This window comes from Mandrillus leucophaeus, unplaced genomic scaffold (genome assembly GCF_000951045.1).
Source record: "Mandrillus leucophaeus isolate KB7577 unplaced genomic scaffold, Mleu.le_1.0 Scaffold22, whole genome shotgun sequence".
Classification (NCBI taxonomy): Eukaryota; Metazoa; Chordata; class Mammalia; order Primates; family Cercopithecidae; genus Mandrillus; species Mandrillus leucophaeus.
The window spans coordinates 1,629,939-1,656,699 of NW_012102254.1; the positions used below are offsets into that span (position 1 = coordinate 1,629,939).

At 59.4% G+C, this 26,761-nt stretch overlaps 1 protein-coding gene across 1 annotated transcript; it reads left to right on the forward strand.

Moving 5' to 3' along the window:
• Window positions 1-25,906, forward strand: CELSR3 (cadherin, EGF LAG seven-pass G-type receptor 3). The gene is made up of 35 exons (XM_011980970.1): window positions 1-4,023; window positions 5,582-6,232; window positions 6,556-6,781; window positions 7,069-7,184; window positions 7,526-7,614; window positions 7,720-7,877; window positions 8,466-8,629; window positions 8,910-9,035; window positions 9,126-9,295; window positions 9,729-9,914; window positions 10,362-10,478; window positions 10,861-11,032; window positions 11,191-11,332; window positions 11,430-11,550; window positions 11,834-12,017; window positions 12,328-12,429; window positions 13,706-13,800; window positions 13,993-14,202; window positions 14,460-14,655; window positions 14,925-15,080; window positions 15,497-15,662; window positions 16,171-16,338; window positions 16,562-16,688; window positions 16,781-16,987; window positions 17,222-17,396; window positions 17,603-17,715; window positions 18,110-18,189; window positions 18,725-18,848; window positions 19,321-19,437; window positions 19,520-19,668; window positions 19,936-20,045; window positions 20,399-20,557; window positions 20,881-21,081; window positions 21,832-22,717; window positions 24,152-25,906. The coding sequence occupies exons 1-35, from the start codon at window positions 276-278 to the stop codon at window positions 24,177-24,179; spliced, it is 9,939 nt and encodes a 3,312-aa protein (XP_011836360.1). The 5' UTR covers window positions 1-275; the 3' UTR covers window positions 24,180-25,906.
• Window positions 25,907-26,761: the final 855 nt, after the last annotated feature.

Sequence of the window (26,761 nt, forward strand, 5' to 3'; positions counted from 1 at the left end):
CCATCGGGGCGGCCGGGAGCCATGTTGGAGCGGCGGGAGGCGGCAGCAGCGTCGGGGATGCTGTGGTGGGGGCGGAAAAAGCTGGGGCCGCACGCCGGAGGGGCTCCGGCCGTGGAGTAGATGGTGCCCAGAGGGCGGCGGGGGCGCGGAGAGACAGGCGGAGGGGCGGGGGCCCAGGGCGGCGGCAGGGGCCCGGGAGGGGGCCCGAGCGGCGGGGCCAGACCAAGGACCGGACTGGGGCGGGGGGCGGTGGAGGCCGTGCAGGGAGTCGGGGGATGATGGCGAGACGGCCGCCGTGGAGGGGTCTCGGGGGACGGTCGACCCCCATACTTCTGCTCCTTCTCCTCTCTTTGTTCCCCCTCAGCCAGGAGGAGCTGGGGGGCGGTGGGCACCAGGGCTGGGACCCCAGGTTAGCTGCCACTACGGGGCTAAGGCCGCATATCGGTGGCGGAGCCTTAGCTCTTTGTCCCGAGTCTCCCGGGGTCCGGGAGGATGGGGGGCCTGGACTGGGGGTCAGGGAGCCTGTCTTCGTGGGGCTCCGAGGGGAAAGGCAAAGCTCTCGGAACAGTCGAGGTCCCCCTGAGCAGCCGAACGAGGAGTTGAGGATTGAACACGGCGTCCAGCCATTGGGCAGCCGCGAACGAGAGACAGGACAGGGACCAGGGTCTATGTTACACTGGCGCCCAGAGATCTCCTCTTGCGGGCGGACAGGACCTTTGCAAAGAGGTAGTCTGTCACCAGGGGCTCTGACCCCAGGGGTCCCGGGCTCGGGGAACAGCTCACCCCTCCCTTCAGACTTTTTGGTTCGGCACCACGGTCCCAAGCCGGTGTCCTCCCAGCGGAACGCTGGGACAGGCGCCCGCAAAAGAGTGGGCACCGCGCGCTGCTGTGGGGAATTATGGGCAATAGGGAGCAAGAGTCAGGGCGAGAGAGCCACGACATCCGGAGCAGAAAGGACAGCCCCCCGGCGGAACTGTCTTCCAGGGGCCTCGGGATCTGGCCCCGAGCTGGATTCAGCACCGCGCACGGCGAGGACAGCTCCTGCACCAGGTTCAGCACCCCGCGAGTCTCGGACAGCTCCCAAGCCGGCGCCCGAGCGCATGCGCTCCCGGGGTCTCTTCCGCCGCCGCTTCCTCCCTCAGCGCCCCGGGCCGCGCCCCCCGGGAATCCCGGCCCGTCCTGAAGCCAGGAAAATAACCTCGGCGAACCGGGCACGCTTTCGTCGCGCCGCAAACCGCCACCCACAGTTTCCGCAGTACAACTACCAGACGCTGGTGCCGGAGAATGAAGCAGCAGGCACCGCTGTGCTACGCGTGGTTGCACAGGACCCGGACGCCGGCGAGGCCGGGCGCCTGGTCTACTCGCTGGCGGCGCTCATGAATAGCCGCTCTCTGGAGCTGTTCAGCATCGACCCGCAGAGCGGCCTCATCCGTACGGCGGCAGCTCTGGACCGCGAGAGCATGGAGCGTCATTACCTGCGTGTGACCGCGCAGGACCACGGCTCGCCGCGCCTCTCGGCCACCACGATGGTGGCCGTGACAGTAGCTGACCGCAACGACCACTCGCCAGTTTTTGAGCAAGCGCAGTACCGGGAGACGCTTCGCGAGAATGTGGAGGAGGGCTACCCTATCCTGCAGTTGCGTGCCACTGACGGCGACGCGCCCCCCAACGCCAACCTGCGCTACCGCTTCGTGGGGCCGCCAGCTGCGCGCGCTGCAGCTGCCGCCGCCTTCGAGATTGACCCACGCTCCGGCCTCATCAGCACCAGCGGCCGCGTGGACCGCGAGCACATGGAAAGCTATGAGCTGGTGGTGGAAGCCAGCGACCAGGGCCAGGAGCCCGGGCCGCGCTCGGCCACTGTGCGCGTACACATAACTGTGCTGGACGAGAACGACAACGCTCCCCAGTTCAGCGAGAAGCGCTACGTGGCGCAGGTTCGCGAGGATGTGCGCCCCCACACGGTGGTGCTGCGCGTCACGGCCACCGACCGGGACAAGGACGCCAACGGATTGGTGCACTACAACATCATCAGTGGCAATAGCCGTGGCCACTTTGCCATCGACAGCCTCACTGGCGAGATCCAGGTGGTGGCACCCCTGGACTTCGAGGCAGAGAGAGAGTATGCCTTGCGCATCAGGGCGCAGGATGCTGGCCGGCCACCGCTGTCCAACAACACGGGCCTGGCCAGCATCCAAGTGGTGGACATCAATGACCACATTCCTATTTTTGTCAGCACGCCCTTCCAAGTCTCTGTCTTGGAAAATGCTCCCTTGGGTCATTCAGTCATCCACATTCAGGCAGTCGATGCAGACCACGGGGAGAATGCCAGATTGGAGTACTCCCTAACTGGTGTGGCATCTGATACTCCCTTCGTGATAAACAGCGCCACTGGCTGGGTCTCTGTGAGTGGTCCCCTGGACCGTGAGTCTGTGGAGCATTACTTCTTTGGTGTGGAGGCTCGAGACCATGGCTCACCCCCACTCTCTGCCTCAGCCAGTGTCACAGTGACTGTGCTGGATGTTAATGACAATCGGCCTGAGTTCACAATGAAGGAGTACCACCTACGACTGAATGAGGATGCAGCTGTGGGCACCAGTGTGGTCAGCGTGACCGCAGTAGACCGTGATGCCAACAGTGCCATCAGCTACCAGATCACAGGTGGCAACACCCGGAATCGCTTTGCCATCAGCACCCAGGGGGGTGTGGGTCTGGTGACTCTGGCTCTGCCACTGGACTACAAACAGGAACGCTACTTCAAGCTGGTACTAACTGCATCTGACCGGGCCCTTCATGATCACTGCTATGTGCACATCAACATCACAGATGCCAACACTCATCGGCCGGTTTTTCAAAGTGCCCACTACTCAGTGAGTGTGAATGAAGATCGGCCAGTGGGCAGCACCATAGTGGTCATCAGTGCCTCTGATGATGACGTGGGTGAGAACGCTCGTATCACCTATCTCCTGGAGGACAACCTGCCCCAGTTCCGCATTGATGCAGACTCAGGGGCCATTACACTACAGGCCCCATTAGACTATGAGGACCAGGTGACCTACACCTTGGCTATCACAGCTCGAGACAATGGTATCCCACAGAAGGCGGACACTACTTATGTGGAGGTGATGGTCAATGATGTGAATGACAATGCTCCACAATTTGTGGCCTCCCACTATACAGGGTTGGTCTCTGAGGATGCCCCACCTTTCACCAGTGTCCTGCAGATCTCAGCCACCGACCGGGATGCTCATGCCAATGGCCGGGTCCAGTACACTTTCCAGAATGGTGAAGACGGGGATGGAGATTTTACCATTGAGCCCACCTCTGGAATAGTTCGTACAGTGAGGCGGCTGGACCGGGAGGCAGTGTCAGTGTATGAGTTGACTGCCTATGCAGTGGACAGAGGTGTACCCCCACTCCGGACTCCAGTCAGTATCCAGGTGACGGTGCAGGATGTGAACGACAATGCACCTGTCTTCCCAGCTGAGGAGTTTGAGGTGCGGGTGAAAGAGAACAGCATTGTGGGCTCAGTGGTGGCCCAGATCACTGCAGTGGACCCTGATGAAGGCCCCAATGCCCATATAATGTACCAGATCGTGGAGGGGAACATCCCTGAGCTGTTCCAAATGGACATCTTCTCTGGAGAACTGACGGCACTCATTGACCTAGACTATGAGGCTCGCCAAGAATATGTGATTGTGGTGCAGGCCACATCTGCTCCTTTGGTCAGCCGGGCCACTGTGCACGTCCGCCTGATTGACCAGAATGACAACAGCCCTGTGCTCAACAACTTCCAGATTCTCTTCAACAACTATGTATCCAACCGTTCGGACACCTTCCCTTCGGGCATTATTGGGCGCATCCCAGCTTATGACCCCGATGTCTCTGACCACCTCTTCTACTCCTTTGAGCGTGGCAATGAGCTGCAGCTGCTGGTGGTCAACCAGACCAGTGGAGAGCTGCGACTCAGCCGAAAGCTAGACAATAACCGCCCACTGGTGGCCTCCATGTTGGTGACTGTCACAGGTGAGGGGCAGGGGGCAGGCAAGTGACCCAGTGACCCCAACCTGTTAGGTCTCAGGGACTCCACAGGGCACCTCATATCAAACAGGGATTTCTAAGCCTTCCAAGAACCCCTTAAGGGTAGGGTTGTTTCACCCTACAAGATCTGCCATAGACCTCACAAGGTTAGGTTCTCTGCTTAGGTTCCTGGATAATCTCCACAGAATCCCAATGATTCCAAGGCATCTAGCAGACCCCATAAAGCCTGTAAAGAACTGTCTGCTACCTAGGGATAGCTCCCCTCCTGACAAAAGGTCAGCGGTCCTGGGGTAATCCTCTGGAGGTCCCAGGCAAAGCCAGTATGGGCCAGTCAGTCCACGCTATGCCCATGTTCAGACAAAGGGTTACTTTGGGTCCAGTCTGATGCCTACCCCATCTGTGCAGGAAATGACCAATAATTGAGTGGTCAGGAACAGCAGCTTACTATGGAAGCTTCAGGTGGAGAGTGGCTTCATAGGGGCTGAGACCCTGACCTTTGGGAAAATGTCCAGAGGTCTACCTGCCTCTTTCCTGCTCCATCTGCTCCAGTCGTTCACAAACCCCTCCACAATAGGAGAGTGCAGGTGGGGAGGCTCTTGAAGTCCTGCCTACTGGAGGCTGCAGAGGTTGTGAAATAGGCTTTACTGGTGCTCATTCCTCAGTTCTGGAGCAGGGACTCCTGGAACTGCCTGAGAAGGCACAACCTTCATTTATTCCTCGACTCACTCAACAGTCTGTCCTCATTGACCACCCAGTATGTGCTAGGGTGTGGGGACAAGATGAACAAGGCAGCTAAGCACCTCACCTTCATTTCTGGGGTGGTCACTGAAACCACAGGACCCAGATCTGGAGTAGCGAGCAGGCTGCTAACTCAAGAATGCTTGTGTGTGTGTGTGTGTGTGTGTGTGTGTGTGTGTGTGCGTGTGTGTGTTCAAGATCCTCCTGGAGCTTGATAACCCAGGATTCTGGAGGATGGCATTGAGTCTTCACTGGGCCAGGACCCCTTCTAGTGCTATGGAAGAGCAATTTGCTGACCAAAAATAGGAGATAGGTGATTCCTGATCTGGAACCCTTGTTTTCTGTAGCGGATGTTTTGCTGGTTCTGCTATGCTGGGGGAGGGGAGAAGGGGAAGGTGAATGGGAATGAATGGCCAGTAGCCCTAGCTCCTCTCCGTGTCCTGAGTTGGGGTAGCCCGCTGACCATGATAACTTGGGGAAATGTGAGTTACTGAGTACTCAGGGTACTTGAGTGCTGTTGGGGGAGTGACTTGCTAACCCATGGGCACTGTGTGGGGTTGGTTGATCCCTGGCCGAGACCCCTCCTTGTATTGCGGGTTGGGGGAGGAAGCAGCGGCTTTTTGACACCTTGATGCTGGGGGAGCTGGTGGTCACTAGCCCCAGACTCCCTTGTGTCCTGGTGGGGTCAGCCTGCTGACTTAGAGGTTCTGGGGGCCTAGGCTATCACTGGCCCCAGCCCTCTTTTGTCCCAGGGAGGGGCGGCCACTGGCCCCAGGATGACCACTGCCCCTGCCCCCACCTGCAGATGGCCTGCACAGCGTGACGGCGCAGTGTGTGCTGCGCGTGGTCATCATCACGGAGGAGTTGCTGGCCAACAGCCTGACCGTGCGCCTTGAGAACATGTGGCAGGAGCGCTTCCTGTCACCGCTACTGGGCCGCTTCCTCGAGGGCGTGGCTGAGGTGCTCGCTACGCCCGCTGAGGACGTCTTCATCTTCAACATCCAGAACGACACAGACGTAGGGGGCACCGTGCTCAATGTGAGTTTCTCGGCGCTGGCTCCACGTGGGGCCGGGGCGGGCGCTGCGGGGCCCTGGTTCAGCTCCGAGGAGCTCCAGGAGCAGTTGTATGTGCGCCGGGCGGCGCTGGCGGCCCGCTCCCTGCTCGACGTACTGCCCTTCGACGACAACGTGTGCCTGCGAGAGCCCTGTGAGAACTACATGAAATGTGTGTCCGTGCTCCGCTTTGACTCGTCCGCGCCCTTCCTGGCCTCGGCCTCCACGCTGTTCCGACCCATCCAACCCATCGCTGGCCTGCGCTGCCGCTGCCCGCCCGGATTCACGGGAGACTTTTGCGAGACCGAGCTCGACCTCTGCTACTCCAACCCATGTCGCAACGGCGGAGCCTGCGCGCGGCGCGAGGGAGGCTACACATGCGTCTGCCGCCCGCGCTTCACAGGTGAGCAGGGCGCCGGGCCAAGGCTGGGGGCGGGACCGCAATGCGAGTGAGTACTGGGCGTGACTTCTGAGGCCAGAGGCTGGTGTGGACGCCGTTAGGCCAGAAGCCGTAGAGCGTGGCCGGGAGAGGCAGTCGCCGAGGCGGCGATGAGACTGGGGAGGGGGCGGCGCCGCGGGGCGGGGCCAGACGGAAGGGGCGTGTCCACCGAAGAGCTCGACCTTTCGGGGGTCTTGGCACCCGGCCTCTGGGCGCGCGGTCTTTGAAGGGGCCAGAGCAGGGGCGGGCGTGGGCGTGACCGCCTCTGACCGCGGCTTGGCCCCCAGGAGAGGACTGCGAGCTGGACACCGAGGCCGGCCGCTGCGTGCCGGGCGTCTGCCGCAACGGGGGCACCTGCACCAACGCGCCCAACGGCGGCTTTCGCTGCCAATGCCCGGCAGGCGGCGCCTTCGAGGGCCCGCGCTGCGAGGTGGCTGCGCGCTCCTTCCCGCCCAGTTCGTTCGTCATGTTTCGCGGCTTGCGGCAGCGCTTCCACCTCACGCTGTCCCTCTCGTAGGTGCCCGCCCCATGTCTGAGCGCCTCCACGCCGCCCCCACCTACCTGCCCTGACTCAGATTCCTGACTGTCCTGTCCTGGCATTCCCACGAGACACCGCCCCTCCCCTGACGCCCCGCCCGGGGTCTCCTGACCTCGCTGCACCCGCGTCCCCTCGGTCGGTCCCGCCGTCCCTCTCGCTTCCTCTCTCGCCCCAGCCCCTTCTCCTCGCAGGGATGGTGGGTGTGAAATGGTACCCTGCTCCTGACGCCCCCACCCCCGCAACCCCCTCCCACCCCGCCCAGGTTCGCCACGGTGCAGCAGAGCGGCCTACTCTTCTACAACGGGCGCCTGAACGAGAAGCACGACTTCCTGGCCCTGGAACTCGTGGCTGGCCAAGTGCGGCTCACATATTCTACGGGTGGGTGCCCCGGATGTGACGGCGAGAGGGTGCATGTGTGCTGGAGGACGCAGGGCCCAAGTCCCCTCAGGTTTGCCTCACTGTGCATCTGAGCACACACTCCACGCCATACAAGCAGTGAAGACCTAGCTCCTTGTCCTTCCCTGTGGGAAGGTCCCTCCCTCCAAGAAGTCTGTTTCTCCTGTCTGTTCAAAGGCACTCTGGGCCAGCCATTGTAGTCACCAGTGGGGGACTGATCTGATGCATCCAGGGTGGCCCTGGGAGTGGCTGTGCTTATATAACTAGGGTGAGATGGGGCGACTCCACTGCTCCTGATGGTTCTACATGTGTCTCCCCTCCAGGTGAATCCAACACAGTGGTCAGCCCCACAGTTCCCGGGGGCTTGAGTGATGGGCAATGGCATACAGTGCATCTGAAATACTACAACAAGGTGGGGACCATCCCTGGCATCGGGTATGAGGGGAGTTGGGATGCTGACTTCTGCTCCTCGGGGGGTTACTAGGGGCACTGTTGACTGGTGTGCCTGGGTCTTTAGCCCCGGACAGATGCCCTAGGGGGTGCACAGGGCCCCTCCAAGGATAAGGTGGCTGTGCTGAGCGTGGATGATTGTGATGTGGCCGTGGCTCTGCAGTTTGGTGCTGAAATTGGCAACTACTCATGCGCGGCTGCTGGTGTGCAAACAAGCTCCAAGAAGTGAGGCCCCCGCCCCTGGTCCCCTTGTCCCCTGCCTACCAAAGCCCACTCCAACCCTTCACATCCCATTCCTCATCCCATCCTGCCAAACTCTCCCATCTTTCCCCCAAACCACCAAGATTTCCTACTCCTTTCAAAGACCCTGAAAGCCTGCTCACTCTAGCCCCCTATCCTGCATTCCACCCCAGACTTCCACCTCCCACATACAGTCCCCAGGCAGTCCTCCAAAGCCTCCACCTCCCCACCCCAGTCTCACTAATGCCCCACGTCCCCTCCGAGTCCCTTAATCTCATGTCCAGTCCCCAGACTCCTCACTTCTCCATCCCCTCCCCAGCCAGCCAGATGCCTCACTCTTTCATCATAGCCCTTAACCGCAGTTCGCCTACTTTTCCCCAGACCATCGGCCCATCATGAGCTCCCCTTTGCACCCCAACTGAAGTAAGACCCTAACTCCTTCCCCAGCTTGGCCTTATTTTCCTCCCTCAATCACCCTACCCTCTGGGTCCTACCCCCTGCTTCCTGTGGCCCCCTAGGAGCAACTCTGCTTTGGCCCCAGTCCTACCAATGACCAAAACCCCTGATCCCCAGGTCCCTGGACCTGACGGGCCCTCTTCTTCTGGGGGGTGTCCCCAACCTCCCCGAGAACTTCCCCGTGTCCCATAAGGACTTCATCGGCTGTATGCGGGACCTGCACATTGATGGCCGCCGAATGGACATGGCGGCTTTTGTCGCAAATAATGGCACCATGGCAGGTAGGCCTGAAGCTTCCACCAGCCCAGCCCATAGCCCTGTCCCCATCATAGGGAGGGAGCAGAGGACTCCATGGGGTGACTCCACATCTGACTTCAACCCAGTCTCTTTGGGTGGCAAGCACCATGCTACAGCCCAGACTTTAGGGCCTGACTCTTACCAACCCCACCTATCGAAAGAAAATGGGGCTGAGATCTTGGTCTCTTTCAGCCCCTCTGGACACTGAAGTCCTATCCAGCACTTGTGCCCCCAACCTTTGTTCTCATGTCTTTCCTCTCCCAGGCTGCCAAGCCAAGCTACACTTTTGTGACTCAGGCCCCTGCAAGAACAGTGGCTTCTGCTCGGAGCGCTGGGGTGGCTTCAGCTGCGACTGCCCTGTGGGCTTTGGCGGCAAAGACTGTCGGCTCAGTAAGTGGGCAGCATGGGGTGGGGGGTGCCTGCAGAGTTAGATCTGCTCCTGGAGCAGGGGCTGTAACCCTGTTTCTCTTATCCACTTAGCTATGGCCCATCCCCACCATTTCCGTGGCAACGGCACACTGAGCTGGAACTTTGGAAGTGACATGGCTGTGTCTGTGCCATGGTACCTGGGGCTGGCATTCCGGACACGGGCAACACAGGGGGTCCTGATGCAAGTGCAGGCTGGGCCACACAGCACGCTCCTTTGCCAGGTGTGTCCACTCTGCTCACCCTCCCTATACTCTCAGTTCTCAGTCTCTTAGGCCACCACTGACATTCTTGTATGTTCAGGTTGGTCACACAGCATACTTTTCTGCCAGATGTCCCAACCACACTTGACCCTGCTCTGGACCCTAGCCCTTGATTCTCTTTCCGTCATTATATCCTCTGTAGGTGCAGGGCTCCAGCATAGCTCTCTCTTATGCGAGCTGCACCAACCCACCCACAACACCTGGTCCTATCCTCTGCCCCCTGACACTATATCAGCAACATGATGTCCCTGGCACAGTGCCCTGTGTGCCAGGTATAACCTTGACCCCACTGTTCTGACCTCTGATATTCCTGACCTCTGAGCCCTCTGATCTCACCTCCAAGTCCCAGCCCACTTAGGGCTCTAACCCCAGGGCTATGCATCTCTGCCCACAGCTAGATCGGGGGTTACTGTCTGTGACAGTGACCAGGGGCTCGGGCCGTGCTTCCCATCTCCTTCTGGACCAGGTGACTGTCAGTGATGGCCGGTGGCATGATCTGCGGCTGGAATTGCAGGAGGAACCAGGTGGCCGGCGGGGCCACCATGTCCTCATGGTCTCACTGGACTTTAGCCTCTTCCAGGTCTGGCCTCTGACCCCAGGGTAGCCTGTTCTCAGCCTTCCAACCAGATCCACCTTTTTTGACCCCACCTCTAGTTCAGCTCCTCTCAGTTCCCTCCACTGCACCAAGTCTGATGTTCTCCCCCCAGTTCCCCACCATATATCCTTGCACTGAGCCCACCCCACCAGCCAGATTGGTCCACTCTCAGGCCATCCTTGTGCCAGATTTGGGGTCTGGTCTTGGGGAACTTCTGTAGCCAGCACTTTGCCTGATTCCTAGAAGCCCCTTCTAGTCTCTGCCCCAGTCTCTACCCACCCCTGGTCAAAAGCAAGCAATATTAAGGTCTGCTGTGGGTCCAGGAGGGAGGGGGCAGTCTAGAAGGGCTAGAAGGCGGCCAAGATTGACTCTGGGCTATGACGGGTTCATCAGGCCCCTCTCCCACAGTGCTGACTGCCCCCCTTCCTCCAGGACACCATGGCGGTGGGGAGCGAGTTGCAGGGCCTGAAGGTAAAGCAGCTCCACGTGGGAGGCCTGCCCCCTGGCAGTGCGGAGGAGGCTCCTCAGGGTCTGGTCGGCTGCATCCAGGTGGGGGTCAGCATGGGAATGTGATATGGGGCATTAGGGTCAGGGGTCAGGGGTCAGAGGTCAGAGGCTCCTTGGGACCTGAAAGGCAGCATTCAAGTGGGGGTTGGCGCAAGGGGGTGAATGACCCAGCTTTGAGAGCTAGGTCAAGCCTTTCTGTGGCATTGGAGGTGGGAGTCTAGCTTGGATTATCAAGGACCTTTAGGAATCTGTGTCAGAAATAGCACAATTAGAGTCCCACAGGGGTACCAAATTGGGGATATTTTTGAGGCCTGGGTTTTTTTAAGGGTCTCAGAAGACTGCATGGCAGGGTGGCTGGCTCTGCAGTACTTGAGGCTGAGGTGCCTTAACATAGTCTCACCCCTTGCTGGCTGTGTGTCCATAGGGGGTGTGGCTCGGCTCCACACCCTCTGGCTCCCCAGCCCTGCTACCCCCCAGCCACCAAGTGAATGCGGAGCCTGGCTGTGTCATGACCAACGCCTGTGCCTCTGGGCCCTGCCCACCTCACGCCGACTGCCGGGACCTCTGGCAGACCTTTTCTTGCATCTGCCGGCCAGGTGGGCCTTAAGAGGGTTGGGGGAAGGGTGACCTGGGCAGGTGTTAGGGGCCCATGATGAAGACTGGGGAACCTGAAGGAGGCAGGGACTTGGGATGGGTGCCTGCTTCCTTCCATGCTCTGTGACCAGGGTCCTGAGCTTTCTGACCCAATCTGCAGGTTACTATGGCCCAGGTTGTGTGGATGCCTGCCTCCTGAACCCCTGTCAGAACCAGGGATCATGCCGGCACCTCCCAGGAGCTCCCCACGGCTATACCTGTGACTGTGTGGGTGGCTATTTCGGGCACCACTGTGAGCACAGGTAAGAGGCTGGGGCTGAGGCGATGAGGAGACCTGGCAGGGACAGGGAGGGTCACTGGGATACCATGGAGGCATCTTACCTGGCTATGCACCCCCAGGATGGACCAGCAGTGCCCACGGGGCTGGTGGGGGAGCCCAACCTGTGGCCCCTGCAACTGTGATGTTCACAAAGGTTTTGATCCCAACTGCAACAAGACAAATGGGCAGTGTCACTGCAAGGTGCGCCTGGCCCCTGACCTTTTAACCCTTCCTTGGACGCAATCTGTAATTCCTGTCCAGCTTGCTGACCTCCGCCACCTGACTTGGGCCCTAACCTCTTGCCTGTGTCCTGTGACCTAGTTGCTGTCTCTCATCCTTTACCCATGATCCCTCCCTTGCCTTCACGCATGGCCCAGGTGTCTTCTGGCCCATGAGCGCTGTTCTGTTGACCCTTTGTCCTTGATTCCACTCATTCCCCAAGCCCTGACCTCTGACTTCAGGCCCCTGGCCCATCCTCAAACAGGAGTTCCACTACCGACCACGGGGCAGTGACTCTTGCCTCCCATGTGACTGCTACCCTGTGGGCTCCACCTCGCGCTCATGTGCACCCCACAGCGGGCAGTGCCCCTGTCGCCCAGGAGCCCTTGGCCGCCAGTGCAACAGCTGTGACAGCCCCTTCGCAGAGGTGACAGCCAGCGGCTGCCGGGGTGAGCAGGCTCCACCCAGCGGTACCCATAGAGGGCTGGCTCCAGTGTGCCACCATCACGTATCAGTGGCACACTTGGCTCCTTGGGGACTCTGGAAGCTTCTCCTGAGGGAGACCACTTACACCCAGGGAACCCTACCTTTGCCCTAAGTACTTTGCTGACCTGTCACAGAATCTGACAGGTCAGCTCCTGAGAAGCCAGCAGGAGTGGCGGGCAGTGGGCCGTGGGGTGGGTGGTGGAGGGACAGTGGGCGTGGCTGTCACCTGCCCTGGACCCTGACTGCCTGGCTCAGCACCTCTTCTCTCTCTAGTGCTCTATGATGCCTGCCCCAAGTCCCTGAGATCTGGTGTGTGGTGGCCCCAGACAAAGTTTGGTGTCCTGGCCACAGTGCCCTGTCCCCGGGGGGCCCTGGGTGAGTATGTGGGGGAGAGGACATCACTGAGGGTGGGGGTGGGCCTGTCCTCTGACTGCTAGAGCCATCTCCTTTCCTGAGTTGGGTGGCTTTGTTCCTGCAAAGAGGTGGAAGTGGGGTGGGAGTCCATGTGGGCCCCTCACTACCGACTAGGGGCTCTGGGCCCTTCCCTACACCCTCATTGAGCCTCCATCTGTTTCTCTTGGCTTCTGGGCAGGATTGCGGGGTGCAGGTAAGGGGTACGTGTTTGCTCAGGTGTGCTGCCCCCTCCCACTGCCAGAGCTTTTGCAGACACCTCCTGCTGTCTGAGGTCCCTGCAGACCCTTCCCTGCTGCCTGAAGTCCCTGCAGGCCCCTTCTGGCTATCTGAGTACCCCAGGGTCCCTTCTCTGATGCCTGAGATCCTCAGAGACCCCTCCCTATTGCCTGAGGACCCTGCTGACCCCTCCTCAGTTCCTGGGGTCCCCATAGGACTTTCCCCACTGCCTGAGGTCACGAAAGATCCCTCCTCAGTCTGAGGACCCTATAGCTCCTTCCTGCTGCTTGGGGGGCCCTCCCCACTGCCTGAGGTCCCCTCAGAACACCCCCTGCTGCTTGAGGTCTCTGCAGTGGCTGGACAGAGATTGTCTGGGTACGCATGCTCATGTGTGTGTCTCTGTGCCTGTGCACGTGTCTGTGAACCTGTTGCAGGGAGGGGATTCTGTGATTAAGTTGGGCTCTCTCTTATTGGTAGCTACAAACTTTTTTAAGATCCAAGTCAATTCTCATTCAACCTCCATCCCAACCCCAGAGACAAGGGAGAGAAATGACAGCAAAGTAACCACTGGGGCAGTTAAAACTTATGTGAGAATCCTCCCACCTGACTTTGGTCACTGGATGTTCCTAGAAGCCCTCTTCTGTGTTGGCATGTCTTGTGTGTGTGCAAGAGAGCACTGTGTGTGTGCTGGTCTGGTCCATACGTGTGTGTAATTGGTGAGCATTGGTGTGTGTCTGTGTGAACCGGCATGTCTATGAGCCTGTCCTGGCCCACATGGGTGAGTGTGTGCAGCCCCACTCTTGTGCTTTGTGTGGTTGCTGGTTGAGAATGGTCTACAGCCCTCTCAGGAATTGCCTGACAAGCAGCTGGTGCCTACCTGGGCTTGGGCCACTACCTCCAGGGGTGCAGCTGTAGATGCTCATGACTCTGACTATCCCCTAGGATAGGAGAGGGTGCTGCGGTTATCTCCTCAGCAAAGGTATCCAGGCCCCAGGCCTGATCAGGGGTTGCCTGCCTCCAGGTGCTGCTGTGCGGCTGTGTGATGAGGCCCAGGGTTGGCTGGAGCCCGACCTCTTCAACTGTACCTCCCCTGCCTTTCGAGAGCTCAGTCTGCTGGTGAGACTGCCCAGAACTTTTCCTGCAAACTAAGACCTTCCTTGGCCTGTGGTGGGCCCCAGATACCACACCCTAGCCCTTGACCTCCTCAGCCTTTCCTGGTTGCCCTTTAATCTGGCAAGGCTTTCTCCCTGTGAGGCTTTGGAGGAAGGCCTAAGGGACCACAGAGCAACCATCTCCTTGTCCTGGCAGCTGGATGGCCTAGAGCTGAACAAGACGGCACTGGATACCATGGAGGCCAAGAAGCTGGCTCAGCGGCTACGGGAGGTGACCGGCCACACTGACCACTATTTTAGCCAAGATGTTCGAGTCACTGCCCGCCTGCTGGCCCACTTGCTGGCCTTCGAGAGCCATCAGCAGGGCTTCGGGCTGACAGCCACACAGGACGCCCACTTCAATGAGGTGGGGCTGTGCCCTGTGTTCTCATTGCCTTAGCCCCCCAGCTCCCAGCCTCCTGTCCCTGGATCCCCAGCTCAGGCCCTTGCTGTCCTCTTGGGAAGTGAAGGGCCTGGGCTCTCCCTCTGCCCTTGTCCTCTCCAGCCCCACCCCCTTGCTTGTTGGGGCCCCTCTGAGCACCTGTCCAGACCTCTTATGCCTGCCCCATCCCCTCATACATCCTCACCACCTGGCTGAGCCCAATTCTATCTCCATCCTCCCAGAATCTGCTGTGGGCCGGCTCTGCACTGCTTGCTCCAGAGACAGGGGACTTGTGGGCAGCACTGGGGCAGCGGGCCCCTGGGGGCTCCCCAGGCAGCGCAGGGCTGGTGAGACACCTGGAGGAGTATGCAGCCACGCTCGCAAGGAATATGGAACTCACATACCTGAATCCCATGGGGCTGGTGACGCCTAATATCAGTGCGTTGTGGGTGGGGTGGGGGGGGGGCACGGCAGGGGGCCATGAAAGGGCAGGTACCTGAAGGTCTGAGGGGCTGTGGCTATCGATGCCAATGTTAATGGCAGGAGACTCAGCCACCACCCTCAGTGTTTTGTAGGGACAGGCTCTGAGCTGGTAGCAAGGAAAACGGATTGTGGGACTCAGGTGTGGGATGCGAGTAAAAGGGAGTAGAACCCTTGGCAGGGGAAAGAGGTCCATGATGGGTCTCCCCTTTCTTTCTCCCGGGTAGTGCTCAGCATTGACCGCATGGAGCACCCCAGTTCTCCCCGGGGTGCCCGTCGCTACCCCCGCTACCATAGCAACCTCTTTCGGGGCCAGGATGCCTGGGATCCTCACACCCATGTGCTGCTGCCTTCCCAGTCCCCACGGCCATCCCCATCTGAAGGTGAGAGCCCCTGGGGGATCCCTGGGCCAAGTCCTGTCTCTCTGTCCCCCCAACCAGATACCATGTTGCCCTCCTCCCAATTTTCCCCTTTCCAGACCTCCCCAGTGTCAGACCCTCCCACATCTCCCCTCCACCCTCCACCCTCCCACATCTCCCCTCCACCCTCCACCCTCCACCCTCCCACATCTCCCCTCCACTCTCCACCTTGCCACACCTTCACTTTGTCAGACCCTCTCCCTCATCACAGATGATCCCTCCCAGGCCTTGACTGTTCCTTTCTGGGTTCCTGTTCCCTGCATTCTCCAATTCTGCTCCCGTAGGGAAGAGACCCCCATATTTGATCACGTTCAGAGCTGGGTTGGTGGGTGCTTTGGGTCAGAGGTCACTGACAGAAGCTCCTCCTCCTCTCCTGGCAGTTCTGCCCACAAGCAGCAGCATGGAAAACTCCACCACCTCAAGTGTGGTCCCCCCACCAGCCCCGCCAGAGCCAGAGCCTGGGATCTCCATTATCATTCTCCTTGTTTACCGCACCTTGGGGGGACTGCTCCCTGCCCAGTTCCAGGCGGAACGCCGAGGTGCCAGGTACTCAGGCCCCTCACCCCTGAGCTTCCTGCGAACTTCTCAGCCCGGCAGCCCCTTTTTTGGTGGGTAGATGCATAGGTTCACAACACACAGAGAGGAGCACAGCTCCAGGGAGCCCCGTCCTTGCTGGGTTCTGTGTGAATCTTATTCTCTGGAGTTGTGCAGAGTGGCAGAGCCCCTGGCTGACAGACACAGAGCCACACACAGGAGGGATCCATGAGCCAGGTACAGAGAGACCAAAGGGCTGACAGAGACAGACAAGGACAGGCTGACTGATGGTGGTCAGATGGGGGTAGGAGGGAGGACAATCAGAGGCAAACAGTTGCAGGTCCCCTGGAGCTGCTCAGCTCCTCAGCAGAGGCTGGAAGGATTCTTAGAAACAACTTCCACTCTGGGGACATCCCAGACCCTGGGTCAGCTCTGGCGAGTGGCATGAAGATGGGGTGAGGCAAGCAGGCTGAGTGTGGGGAGGTCAGCAGTGTGCAAGCCCAGATGGGTGTCTCCCCAGGCTTCCCCAGAACCCCGTTATGAACTCCCCGGTGGTCAGCGTGGCTGTGTTCCATGGACGCAACTTCCTAAGGGGAGTCCTGGAGTCCCCCATCAGCCTAGAGTTTCGCCTGCTACAGACAGCGAATCGGAGCAAGGCGATCTGTGTGCAGTGGGACCCACCTGGCCTGTGAGGACCCCCATTCTGGAAACCCTTGGTCCCCTGTTAGCCCTTGGGAGGCCAACTAATAGTCCCAGTCTACCCCTGGGGCCCCCACTAGTGCTGTCATGCAACCCGAACCATGAGGAATGCTGTACCCCAACTCCAGACACCCTCAGCCCTTCCTATGATCTCTCACAAACCCCTGCCTGACAGTGGGTCACAGTTGTGTCTAACTGCCCTGTGGCTGCAGGGCGGAGCAGCATGGTGTGTGGACAGCACGTGACTGCGAGCTAGTGCACAGGAATGGGTCCCATGCACGGTGTCGCTGCAGCCGGACAGGGACCTTTGGGGTCCTCATGGATGCCTCTCCCCGTGAGGTGAGGCTGTGTTCAGTGTCCCAAGGAAGTGGGGGGTCAAAGGGACACGGGGATTCTGCCCAACAGCCCATCAACCATCCCTGTCTCTGTAGAGGCTGGAGGGCGACCTGGAGCTGCTGGCTGTGTTCACCCACGTGGTCGTGGCTGTGTCTGTAGCTGCGCTAGTGCTGACTGCAGCCGTCCTGCTGAGCCTGCGCAGCCTCAAGTCCAATGTGCGTGCGATCCATGCCAATGTGGCAGCCGCCCTGGGGATGGCAGAGCTCCTCTTCCTGCTGGGGATTCACAGGACCCACAATCAGGTGCAGGATCAGGGCCAGGGAACTTGTGTCCCAATGACCCTACTGGCCCAGAAGGCCTGGGGCCAAAACTCAGGGTCAGAGGTCAGGGATTCTCAGGTTGGGGCCAGGGTTTTTGGCAGGGTGCTGGGGTAAGATATTGTGGTTTAGGGGTGAGAGGTGCGAAGCAAATGCCTGGGGTAGGGGTCAGAGGTGGGTGAGGCAGGAGAGGTCCTGACACACGCCCCCTACCCTCAGCTGGTGTGCACTGCAGTCGCCATCCTCCTGCACTACTTCTTCCTCAGCACCTTTGCGTGGCTCTTCGTGCAGGGGCTGCACCTCTACCGCATGCAGGTTGAGCCACGCAATGTGGACCGTGGCGCCATGCGCTTCTACCATGCCCTGGGCTGGGGCGTCCCTGCTGTGCTGCTGGGTGAGGGCTGTGACCCCCAATCTCCATCCATCACATGGCCTGACCCCTGACCCTGTCCCCATTCCTGCTCATGACCCCCAACCTCAAACCCCAAGCCATCTATTCATGGGGGTGCTGCTCTGTCCTCACCCCTGCTTTCTCCCATACATGGGCTGGTCAGCAGTGCTGGAACACACGCCCTCAGTTCTACCCTTTCTCTTCCCAAGGCCTTGCTGTGGGCCTGGACCCTGAGGGCTATGGGAACCCTGACTTCTGCTGGATCTCAGTCCACGAGCCCCTCATCTGGAGCTTTGCTGGCCCTATTGTCCTGGTCATAGTGGTGAGTGCCCTGGGCTTAGTGCCCCTTCTGTACTTCCCTCCCTCATGGGGGCGTGGAGCTGCAGTGAAGTCAGCTGAGGGCAGCCAGATGGCATTCTGCAGGCTTCCTGGGCTCGGCCTTCATTTTTTCTGTCCTCTGGTCAGTGACCACCCCCATTCAACTGGCATGGAGATGGGGGCGGGGGGTCAGAGATTCAGTCGCCTGTCCATGCCTCTGCATCTCTCTATCTCTCAGTCCCTCTCTGGTTCTCCATTTCTTTTTCTGTAATGCTCAGCTCCTTTGGTGTGTGTGTATATGTGTGAATTTCTCACTGGTTCTGCCTAGTCTCTCTCACTCATTGCCTCTCTCTCTCTCTCTGCCCTGCCCGGCCCCACATGTCCGGCTGTGGGTCCAGATGAACGGGACCATGTTTCTCCTCGCTGCCCGCACATCCTGCTCCACAGGGCAGAGGGAGGCCAAGAAGACCTCCGCACTGTGAGTTGGCTGGCCGGAGGAAGGGGGGTTCTCAGGATGACAAGTCCTCCTGGGTGGGGTCTGGGGCCCCCAGATCTTCCCTGGTGCAGGTTGGGCTCCAAGTTCTGGATGAAGGAATGAAGTCACACCTGCCCTGACCTGCGGTCCCTCTCTGGCGCCCTCACTATACTGTGGGCCCACATGTGCTTCTGCCCTGCTGTCTCTCCTTGTCCTCTGGGTCCCCCCAGAGTCTCCCATGGCCTGGGTGGCTCACTTGGCCCCCTGCCCTGTGTGTTCCCACTTGTCTTCCATGCCCTCCCTTGTGGCTCCCATACCTCTGTGTTTTTCCCACGTGTCCTCATGGCCCTTTGACTGCTCTCCTGCTTCTTTGTGGGACCTCTCATCTCCCCCAGTGTCCTCCAGAGACCTCCATGTTCCCGTGTGACTTCCTTTTTTTCACGTTCCGTGTGTGGCCCGTGTGTCCTCCTGTGTTCCCTGCATGAGCCCTACATGAGCCTTGCATGTCCTCTTTTGTCTTCCCATGTGCCCACAGCAGGACCCTTCGCAGCTCCTTCCTGCTCCTTCTGCTGGTCAGTGCCTCCTGGCTCTTTGGGCTCCTGGCAGTCAACCACAGCATCCTGGCCTTCCACTACCTCCATGCAGGACTCTGCGGCCTCCAGGTGACTCTGGTGCCCCTCCCTCGCCCCAGAACCAGGTGGGCCTTCAGTAGGCTGGGGCCATCCCTAGGCAGATGCTGACCCCAGGCCTGGAGCTGACTTGTACTGGATAACTGTTGCCAGGCTGGGTACTACCCCAGACCAGACACTGGCCCTAGCTGCTGCCCCCAGACCTGGAGCTGACTCTAACCTAGGCACTGATCCCAGACTGAGTGCTGATCCTGGACTGACCTTCACCAACACCGAGGCTCCCGGCCCCTTGCTGATCCACACCAACCTGACCGACTCCAGCCACTCCTGCTGCTCCAACCTCTCCCCTGCTGACCTTCCCCGACTCCCTTACTGAGTCCCGCATGGGCTCCTCACTGACCCACGCTAGCCTGCAGTGACTGACCCCCATTGCTGACCCACAGTGACTCATACTGGTCCCTGATTGACCCCTGCCGACCCTGCTTTGACCCTCGCTGACCCACAGGGCCTGGCGGCGCTGCTGCTCTTCTGTGTGCTGAATGCAGACGCTCGGGCTGCCTGGACGCCAGCCTGTCTGGGCAGGAAGGCAGCACCCGAGGAGGCAAGGCCAGCACCTGGGACGGTGAGTCGGGATGGGGGCCCTGAGAAGCCAGGGTTTGAGGCTGCTTCAGGGTTGGCTCACATTCTGTCCCCACCACCCCCAGGGACCTGGGGCTTACAACAACACGGCTCTCTTTGAAGAGAGTGGCCTCATCCGCATCACTCTGGGTGCCTCCACCGTCTCCTCTGTGAGCAGCGCCCGCTCTGGCCGGACCCAGGACCAGGACAGCCAGCGGGGCCGCAGCTACCTCAGGTGAGGGGAAGGGCCTCCTTGTGAGGGCACACTCAGCTTAGTCCAGCCCCACCTTACCAGGGCTTGGCATGACCAGGTCCTAGGGTGGGTGGCTCTACCCATCTCGGCCATCTGGGGCCCTGCTTCTGCCTCTGCCCTAAATGCTTCCCACCACACACCCAGGGATGCCATTCCACCCGCAGCTGGCTGTGCGCTCAAAGACACTCCAGCCTCCAAGGCACCCCATCACATCCCTCTTTCATGGCGGGGGGGCTCCTGCATTTCCAGGGACAATGTCCTGGTTCGACATGGCTCAGCTGCTGACCACACTGACCACAGCCTCCAGGCTCATGCTGGCCCCACTGACCTGGACGTGGCCATGTTCCATCGAGATGCTGGTGGAGTTGGGGCCTGGGGCAGGGAGGAGGGAGGCAGAGGATTTCTCCCCATCCCCTTTTCTTCTGCCCCATACTGGGAGCAGTGGCTGACTGGGGTGGGACGATCTCCCCGAAGGTCCCTGCCTCAGGAGGCACCTACCTCTCCAGCCCTGGTTCTCCCAATCCACTCCTGATTCGTCCTTCCCTCTGCTAAGTCCCAGCCCTTCTGCTTCTACCTCCACTCCAAGCTCTGCCCAGGTTCCCATCCCCAACCCTAACCCCCTTGCCGTACCCACCTCTAGACCCTCAACTCCAACTTCCCTTATCTCCAAGTCCCTTACCTCTGAAAGTCCTTCTGACTTTCCCAACTCCAGGCGCAGACTCCGACTCCGACAGTGACCTGTCCTTGGAGGAGGAGAGGAGTCTCTCCATTCCATCTTCAGAAAGCGAGGACAATGGCCGGACGCGGGGGCGCTTCCAACGGCCACTCCGCCGGGCAGCCCAGAGTGAGAGGCTCCTCACCCACCCCAAAGGTGCCAGGCGCCCTCTGACCCCTTGGGTGACCAAGGGATGCCCCATTTGTTATCCCTCCAGCTCCCCATCTTTCCTGCGGTTGGGGTTCAGCCTGGTCTTTCTGACCCCTCAGCCATCAGGTTCCCCGACTTCTAGTCTCTGTCTACCTCCATTTAAGGGGAGGGGGTTCACCAGTCACCCCTACCCATTGATCTCTAGGAGATACCCTCCTGTTCCCACCTCTGCTCAAGGAGAACAGCCAGGGTTTCAAGGGTCTAGGGTCAGGGGTCATGAGTCACCGGGATCAACCCAGAAGCTCCTGTAACCTGCCCTGGCTCCACAGATGTGGATGGCAATGACCTCCTGTCCTACTGGCCAGCCCTGGGGGAGTGTGAGGCAGCCCCCTGTGCTCTGCAGACTTGGGGCTCTGAAAGGCGCCTGGGGCTGGACACCAACAAGGATGCAGCTAACAACAACCAGCCAGACCCGGCCCTGACCAGTGGGGATGAGACTTCTCTGGGCCGGGCCCAGCGCCAGAGGAAAGGTACAGTCCCTGAGCCCTGGCCCGCACTACAGGAATGCTGGGGGCTGCTCATGCCCTGAGCCAAGGGACTGCAGCTTCCTCATCCCAAACTGAGAGCTCTTCTTATTCTGACCTGGGGGGCTTCTGCTTCTCTAGCCTGTTTCATGGTCCTCAGGGACTGCTCCTATCCTGACCTGGGAATTCTCTGTCCCCCTCTACCCTGGCTGGCACTACAGGGGGACCACAGGGAACCACTCCTGCGCCAGCCCGTCTGTTTTCAGAGACCCTAGGAGTTGCTTCCCCCTGGCCTCCCACCCAGATTCCAGAGCTCCTGCTCTGATCTGGAAGATTTCTGCCCCCCACTCTGCTCTTATGGGAACTCGGAGAAAAGAGGTTTCTGCCCTCACCCTTGCATCACAGGGACCCTGGGGACTGCTCCTGCCCAACCCACGGGCTTCCTGCATTTCAGCCAGGCTTGCATTGTCAGGATCTGAGGGCTGCCCCTTTTCTGACCTCAGGGAGTTTGCCCCATCCCCTGCACCATGGGACCTGCCCGCCTTCCCCCACGCCTTGGGACCACAACTGGAAGATGACTGCCCTTCCACTCTGACCCCTGTCCTGCTGCCTCTCTGGGACCACCAGGGTTGCCTCTGCTGCTCCCAACCCTGTGTTGGAAGGATCCCAAGGGCTGCCACACCCCTAGACTCAGGAATTCCTGCCTGCCCTCCCCCTCCCACACACACCCTGCCCCCCGTTTTCTTCCTCTCATAGGCATCCTGAAGAACCGGTTGCAATACCCACTGGTGCCACAGACCCGAGGCGCCCCTGAGCTGTCCTGGTGCCGTGCAGCCACCTTGGGCCACCGTGCTGTGCCAGCTGCCTCTTATGGTCGCATCTATGCTGGCAGGGGCACAGGCAGTCTTTCACAGCCAGCCAGCCGCTACTCTTCTAGAGAACAGCTGGACCTGCTCCTCCGGCGGCAACTGAGCCGTGAGCGACTAGAGGAGGCCCCTGACCCTGTTCCACATCCCCTGAGCCGGCCAGGGTCCCAGGAATGCATGGACGCTGCACCGGGCCGACTGGAGCCCAGAGATCGGGGCAGCACCCTGCCACGGAGGCAGCCACCCCGGGACTACCCTGGCGCCATGGCTGGCCGCTTCGGGTCACGGGATGCGCTGGACTTAGGGGCACCTCGAGAGTGGTTGAGCACGCTGCCCCCGCCCCGCTGCACCCGGGACCTTGATCCACAGCCCCCACCTCTGTCCCTGTCTCCCCAGCGGCAACTCTCAAGGGACCCCCTCTTGCCATCCCGGCCACTGGACTCTCTGTCTAGGAGCTCGAACTCTCGGGAGCGGCTGGACCAGGTGCCTAGCCGGCACCCCTCACGTGAAGCCCTTGGGCCACCCCCACAGCTGCTCAGAGCTAGGGAGGACCCGGTCAGTGGCCCCAGCCATGGCCCCTCCACAGAGCAGTTGGACATTCTTTCCTCCATCCTTGCCTCTTTCAACTCCTCGGCCCTCTCCTCCGTGCAATATTCAAGCACACCCTCGGGCCCTCATACCACTGCCACACCTTCTGCCACAGCCTCTGTGCTTGGGCCCTCCACGCCACGTTCCGCCACATCTCATAGCATCTCGGAGCTGTCGCCAGACTCAGAGTAAGTATGGTCCAGCCACCTGCTTGCACCCTCATCAGCTTAGGGCAACCTCCTGTGTGCCCTGCCCTGTGTTCTGCCACAGAAGGGGATGAGGGCTGGCAGACAGGTATGGGCTACCCCAGGCCGGGCACAGCCAGAAGGCCACAGGCTGGGGACAGGAATCTGGCAAGAAATGGGGGTTGTGACTAGCAGTGACTTGCTGGCTGTGTGACTGGGGCCAGCCAGCCTTCCCAGCACCTCCCAGGCTAAGGAGAAATAGGTGCCTTCCAATGTGTTGAGCTAGTGGAGGGGAGGACAGGAGCTGAGGCCTAGAAGTGGGAGATGACCTGGAATATGCAAGGGGCAGGGAGGAGAGCAGGAGGCCTTGCTTGGGAAGCTTTGCCTAGGGGGTCGTATAGGACAAGGAGAGGCTGGAAGTGGTGCCAGAATATACCAGGCTGAAGAGCTTGCTTTGTTGAGGATAAATCATTCATTCATCGATGTATTCAGTCAATATTGAGTTCCTCCTGTCTGTGGACACTTTGGGGTGGGGCTCACAGGAACTGAGTTGGAACCTGGTTCATCTCGGGTACCTATGAAGCATCTGTGGGGAAGGGAGTGGCAGACAGGCCCAGGAAGTAGCTGGATACACAGGAGTCTGAGAGGGACTGGTGGGAGTGGGGAGGCACCAGGAGCTGCCAAGTCTTGTAAGCCAAGAAGAGAGTTGAGTTTCAAGGAGGAGAAACAGCTGGGTCAGGCTCTGGGGGTTTGTGGGGTAAGAGATGGCTTGGGGAGGAAGGGAGCCCTGGGGTGGGGCAGGGGACCAACAGAATTGACCAGGACCCAGGGCAGAGAGAGGACAAAGGAGAAAGGAGCAGGGTTTTGGGAGTCCTGGGGCCTGGGCACTGAGGGCTGCTGCGGGGTAGGGACCAGAGGGAGCTAACCCACTGCCTGGGTCCCCCTGCAGTCTAACTTTGGGGTCTAGCTGTTTGGGAGGTAGACTAGGGACTGAGCAGGGGTTCAGGCTCTGGAGTCACAGAGGTTTGAGTTTGAGCTCTGTCTTACCTCACTAGCTGCATGACCCTAGGCAGAGGCAAGTCTTTCTGGGCCTCAGTTTCCTCATCTGTAAAGGAGTCTGTAGTAATAAACTCTTTGAGACGTGGAAATCTATGAGATAATATCTGTCAAGTGCTCAGCATAGCATCTGTACACAGTAGGTGCTCTTGAAGCACTCAGATAAAAGACCTAGGCAGCCAAGGAGCCTTGCTGAGTCTAGGGGCATGGAATGAAGGACTGTGAGAACCCCAGAGTGGGCATGAAGGCGCTGGGGGCTAAGAGGCAAGAGCAATGGTGGAGGCAAGGGGAACAGCCAGGCCAAATGTGGTGGGGGAATCCAGAGCCGCCTGACTTGGAGCCCTCTGGGCATCAATCTCTGATTTCCTCATGTGCCTCCAGAGTTCCCAGAAGTGAGGGTCACTCCTGAGAGGACGACGGCGTGGACGAGGAACAGCTGAGGGTGACAGAGGATAACAGGAGAGACTCCAGGAGTGGGGGCGGATCCCAAGGCAGCCTCCTGCTCCCCAGTGGCGGGTGCCCCAGCTCTCCCTGGCGTGGCAGGGTTGAGGCTCCATGCGCATCTGTGAGCATGCGTGTGACAAGTGCAGAGAGGGGGGACTGGAGGGAGACTTTTATACGTTTTGTACCTTTGTAACCAGAGAGATGCTTATGTTATTTTTCAGCTTTTCTGTCTCCTGGGGGGTTTGAGGCTGGGCTGGGAGGGGGAGGGAGATAGAGGGAGACATGCAGTTTGACCCCATTTGGGTCCTGAGCAAACCCTATGCTCATCTCTCTCTTCTTCCTGGGGTGGACTCAGATGGGTGGGACATATGCCTTCCTCCCCCTATTCCACCCCCAAGTTGATCTGAGTATCATCAGGGGCCCAAAGCACAGAATTGTCCTTTGCTTTTTCTTGAATGCCCCAAAGGCCAAACTTCTGGGGCTGGGGGTTGGTCTTGGAAACAGGGGTCGTCTGACTTCCTCATGGGGGCTCACTCATGCCGCCCCTCCCGGTGGATGTGTGTGTTTATTATGTGGAGTCCCTGCCACTTACTGCCTTATGACCTAGGACTGATGCTGTGGGGTGCTGGTGGAGCAGCTGATGTCGTGTTTACAGAGCAAGGCTTCCCTGTCTCCCACGGGGAGGGGCTCGGGCCTCTAGTCAGACATTCCTGCAGAGGGTCGGTGGAGGGGTCATTCACCTGCCCCTGCAGCGAACAAAAGTTGTCTGTGGTGCCATTTGATTCCCTGACACTGCCCCCTGCTTGAATCGATTCTGAAGGTTAAGGTGGGAAGGTGAGCAAAGGGAGCAGAAACAAGGGAATTCAAGACCCAGAATGTAGGTGCCACTGACTCCTATGTTTACAGGATCCTCCGTGGCCCTAGGCACCCGGGCTGCAGGAAGTGACTTTATTCCACTCCTCCTTTATTCCTTTAAAAAGGGAAAAGTGACTGTTACGACCCTGTTCACAAAACTCTTACTTTTGCTATTTTGTCTGCTGTCCAGAACTGGAGACTTTAAAATTTTGTTACTGTTTACAAGTCCAGATTCAAAAAATGTTTTTACTTTGTTTACAACTCAAAACTTTGAGCTTTTACACTTTGTTTACAGTAGAGAATTTTTTTCCCCTTTGTTTACAAGTGAAAGGTAGGGAAAGTAAGAGAGGGACTTGGGGGACCCACCTGTGAGGACCCTGACCTGGCCATCTTGAGGGGTTTTCTAACCCCCAGCTTTCCCAGGCCGAAGGTCAGCCTTGAGTCCCCAGACCTAGAAGACCTTGAGAGTAGGCGTCCTCTAACCACTGGGGAGAGTGGCTGTGCAGGGTTGGGGGGTGGTCTATGCAGACACCTCCTCACCCACCACCCCATGCATACTCTTGGGAAGCAGTTTCCTGGGAGATTAGAAATTCTACTTCCCTGACTAGAGCTAAATCCCACCAGCCAGGACCCAAACTCTTACCCAGAAGGACCCCAGCTCTTGAAGGGCTGAATGGCCTGCTGGGGGTGGGAGGGTGAGTTTGCTATGTCCTAGGTTTCCTCGATGCCCCTCTCTGGGGGGTTCCCCTCCTCCAGCCCAGCGGCCCTCTGTCCTGTCTGTGTAAATTGTTCCGTGAAGCCGCGCTCTGTTTTGGGAATAAACTTCTATAGAAAACAGTTGTTGCCTTTTCCTGTTGGGGGCTGGGGAGGTAGGATGGCAGCTGTGAATGATTCAAGCCAGACTGACCTTTGAGAGGAATCTGAGCCCCTCCCAAGAATATCCAGCTATTTTTAGCCCATTTCATGGCAGATCTCTTTCACCTTGAAATCTGGCTCCTCACCTTGTGATTGGGGCCTGATGTTGGAGCACAGGTGCTGAGAATAAGGTGCTAAGGGAAACCTCCCCCCTAGTCAAGGCAGCGGCACCAGGATTTCCTAATTCTTCAGGGTCTGCAGCCCTGGCCCGGCATTTTTTGCCCTCACCTGGGTGAAACCAACCTGAGGAACTGCTCTTGCAGTTCCCGCCTTGCCCACCAACAGCACCGACCCCCACCATTCTCCTCGGCGGCCCGCGCAGGAACCTTCTGGGAGCGATGTCCGGGCTGTGCTTAGTGCAGCTGAGGGGATCCTCCAACCATTTCTGGCCTGGGTGGCCAGAGTTAAAGGGGAGGACTTGGGGATCGTCGGCTCCGGATCACAAAGACATGCCTAGTCTCAGAAAGCCTGAGGGTGGCGCTCTCAGCTGGAGGCATGAGAAGCCCCACAGACCTGGATCCCCCACAAGTTAAGGCTGGGGTCCATCGGCCACACCCCTAGGCCTCCCGGCCACTGGAGTCTCCCTTTCCCACTCCGTGAGTACCTTCCGCCGAGCCAGTACCTGGGATCAGCTCCAACCTACTCAAGGCCTCGGGGCGCGACTACGGCCAGCCCAGCGCGGGTGCTTAGTTCCAGTTCTGCAGTCCCATCCAGTTCGGGGCAGAGGGCCGGGCGAGCAGCGAGAGGCCTCATAGGCCAGGTCGCCAGGGTGGAAGC

Coding starts and splice junctions, on each gene's coding strand:
- CELSR3 (XM_011980970.1), top strand. CDS start 276: ATGATGGCGAGACGGCCGCCGTGGAGGGGTCTCGGGGGACGGTCGACC. Junction 19,669..19,935: donor CGGGGCCGCAGCTACCTCAG/GTGAGGGGAAGG, acceptor CTGCATTTCCAG/GGACAATGTCCTGGTTCGAC. Junction 22,718..24,151: donor GAGCTGTCGCCAGACTCAGA/GTAAGTATGGTC, acceptor ATGTGCCTCCAG/AGTTCCCAGAAGTGAGGGTC.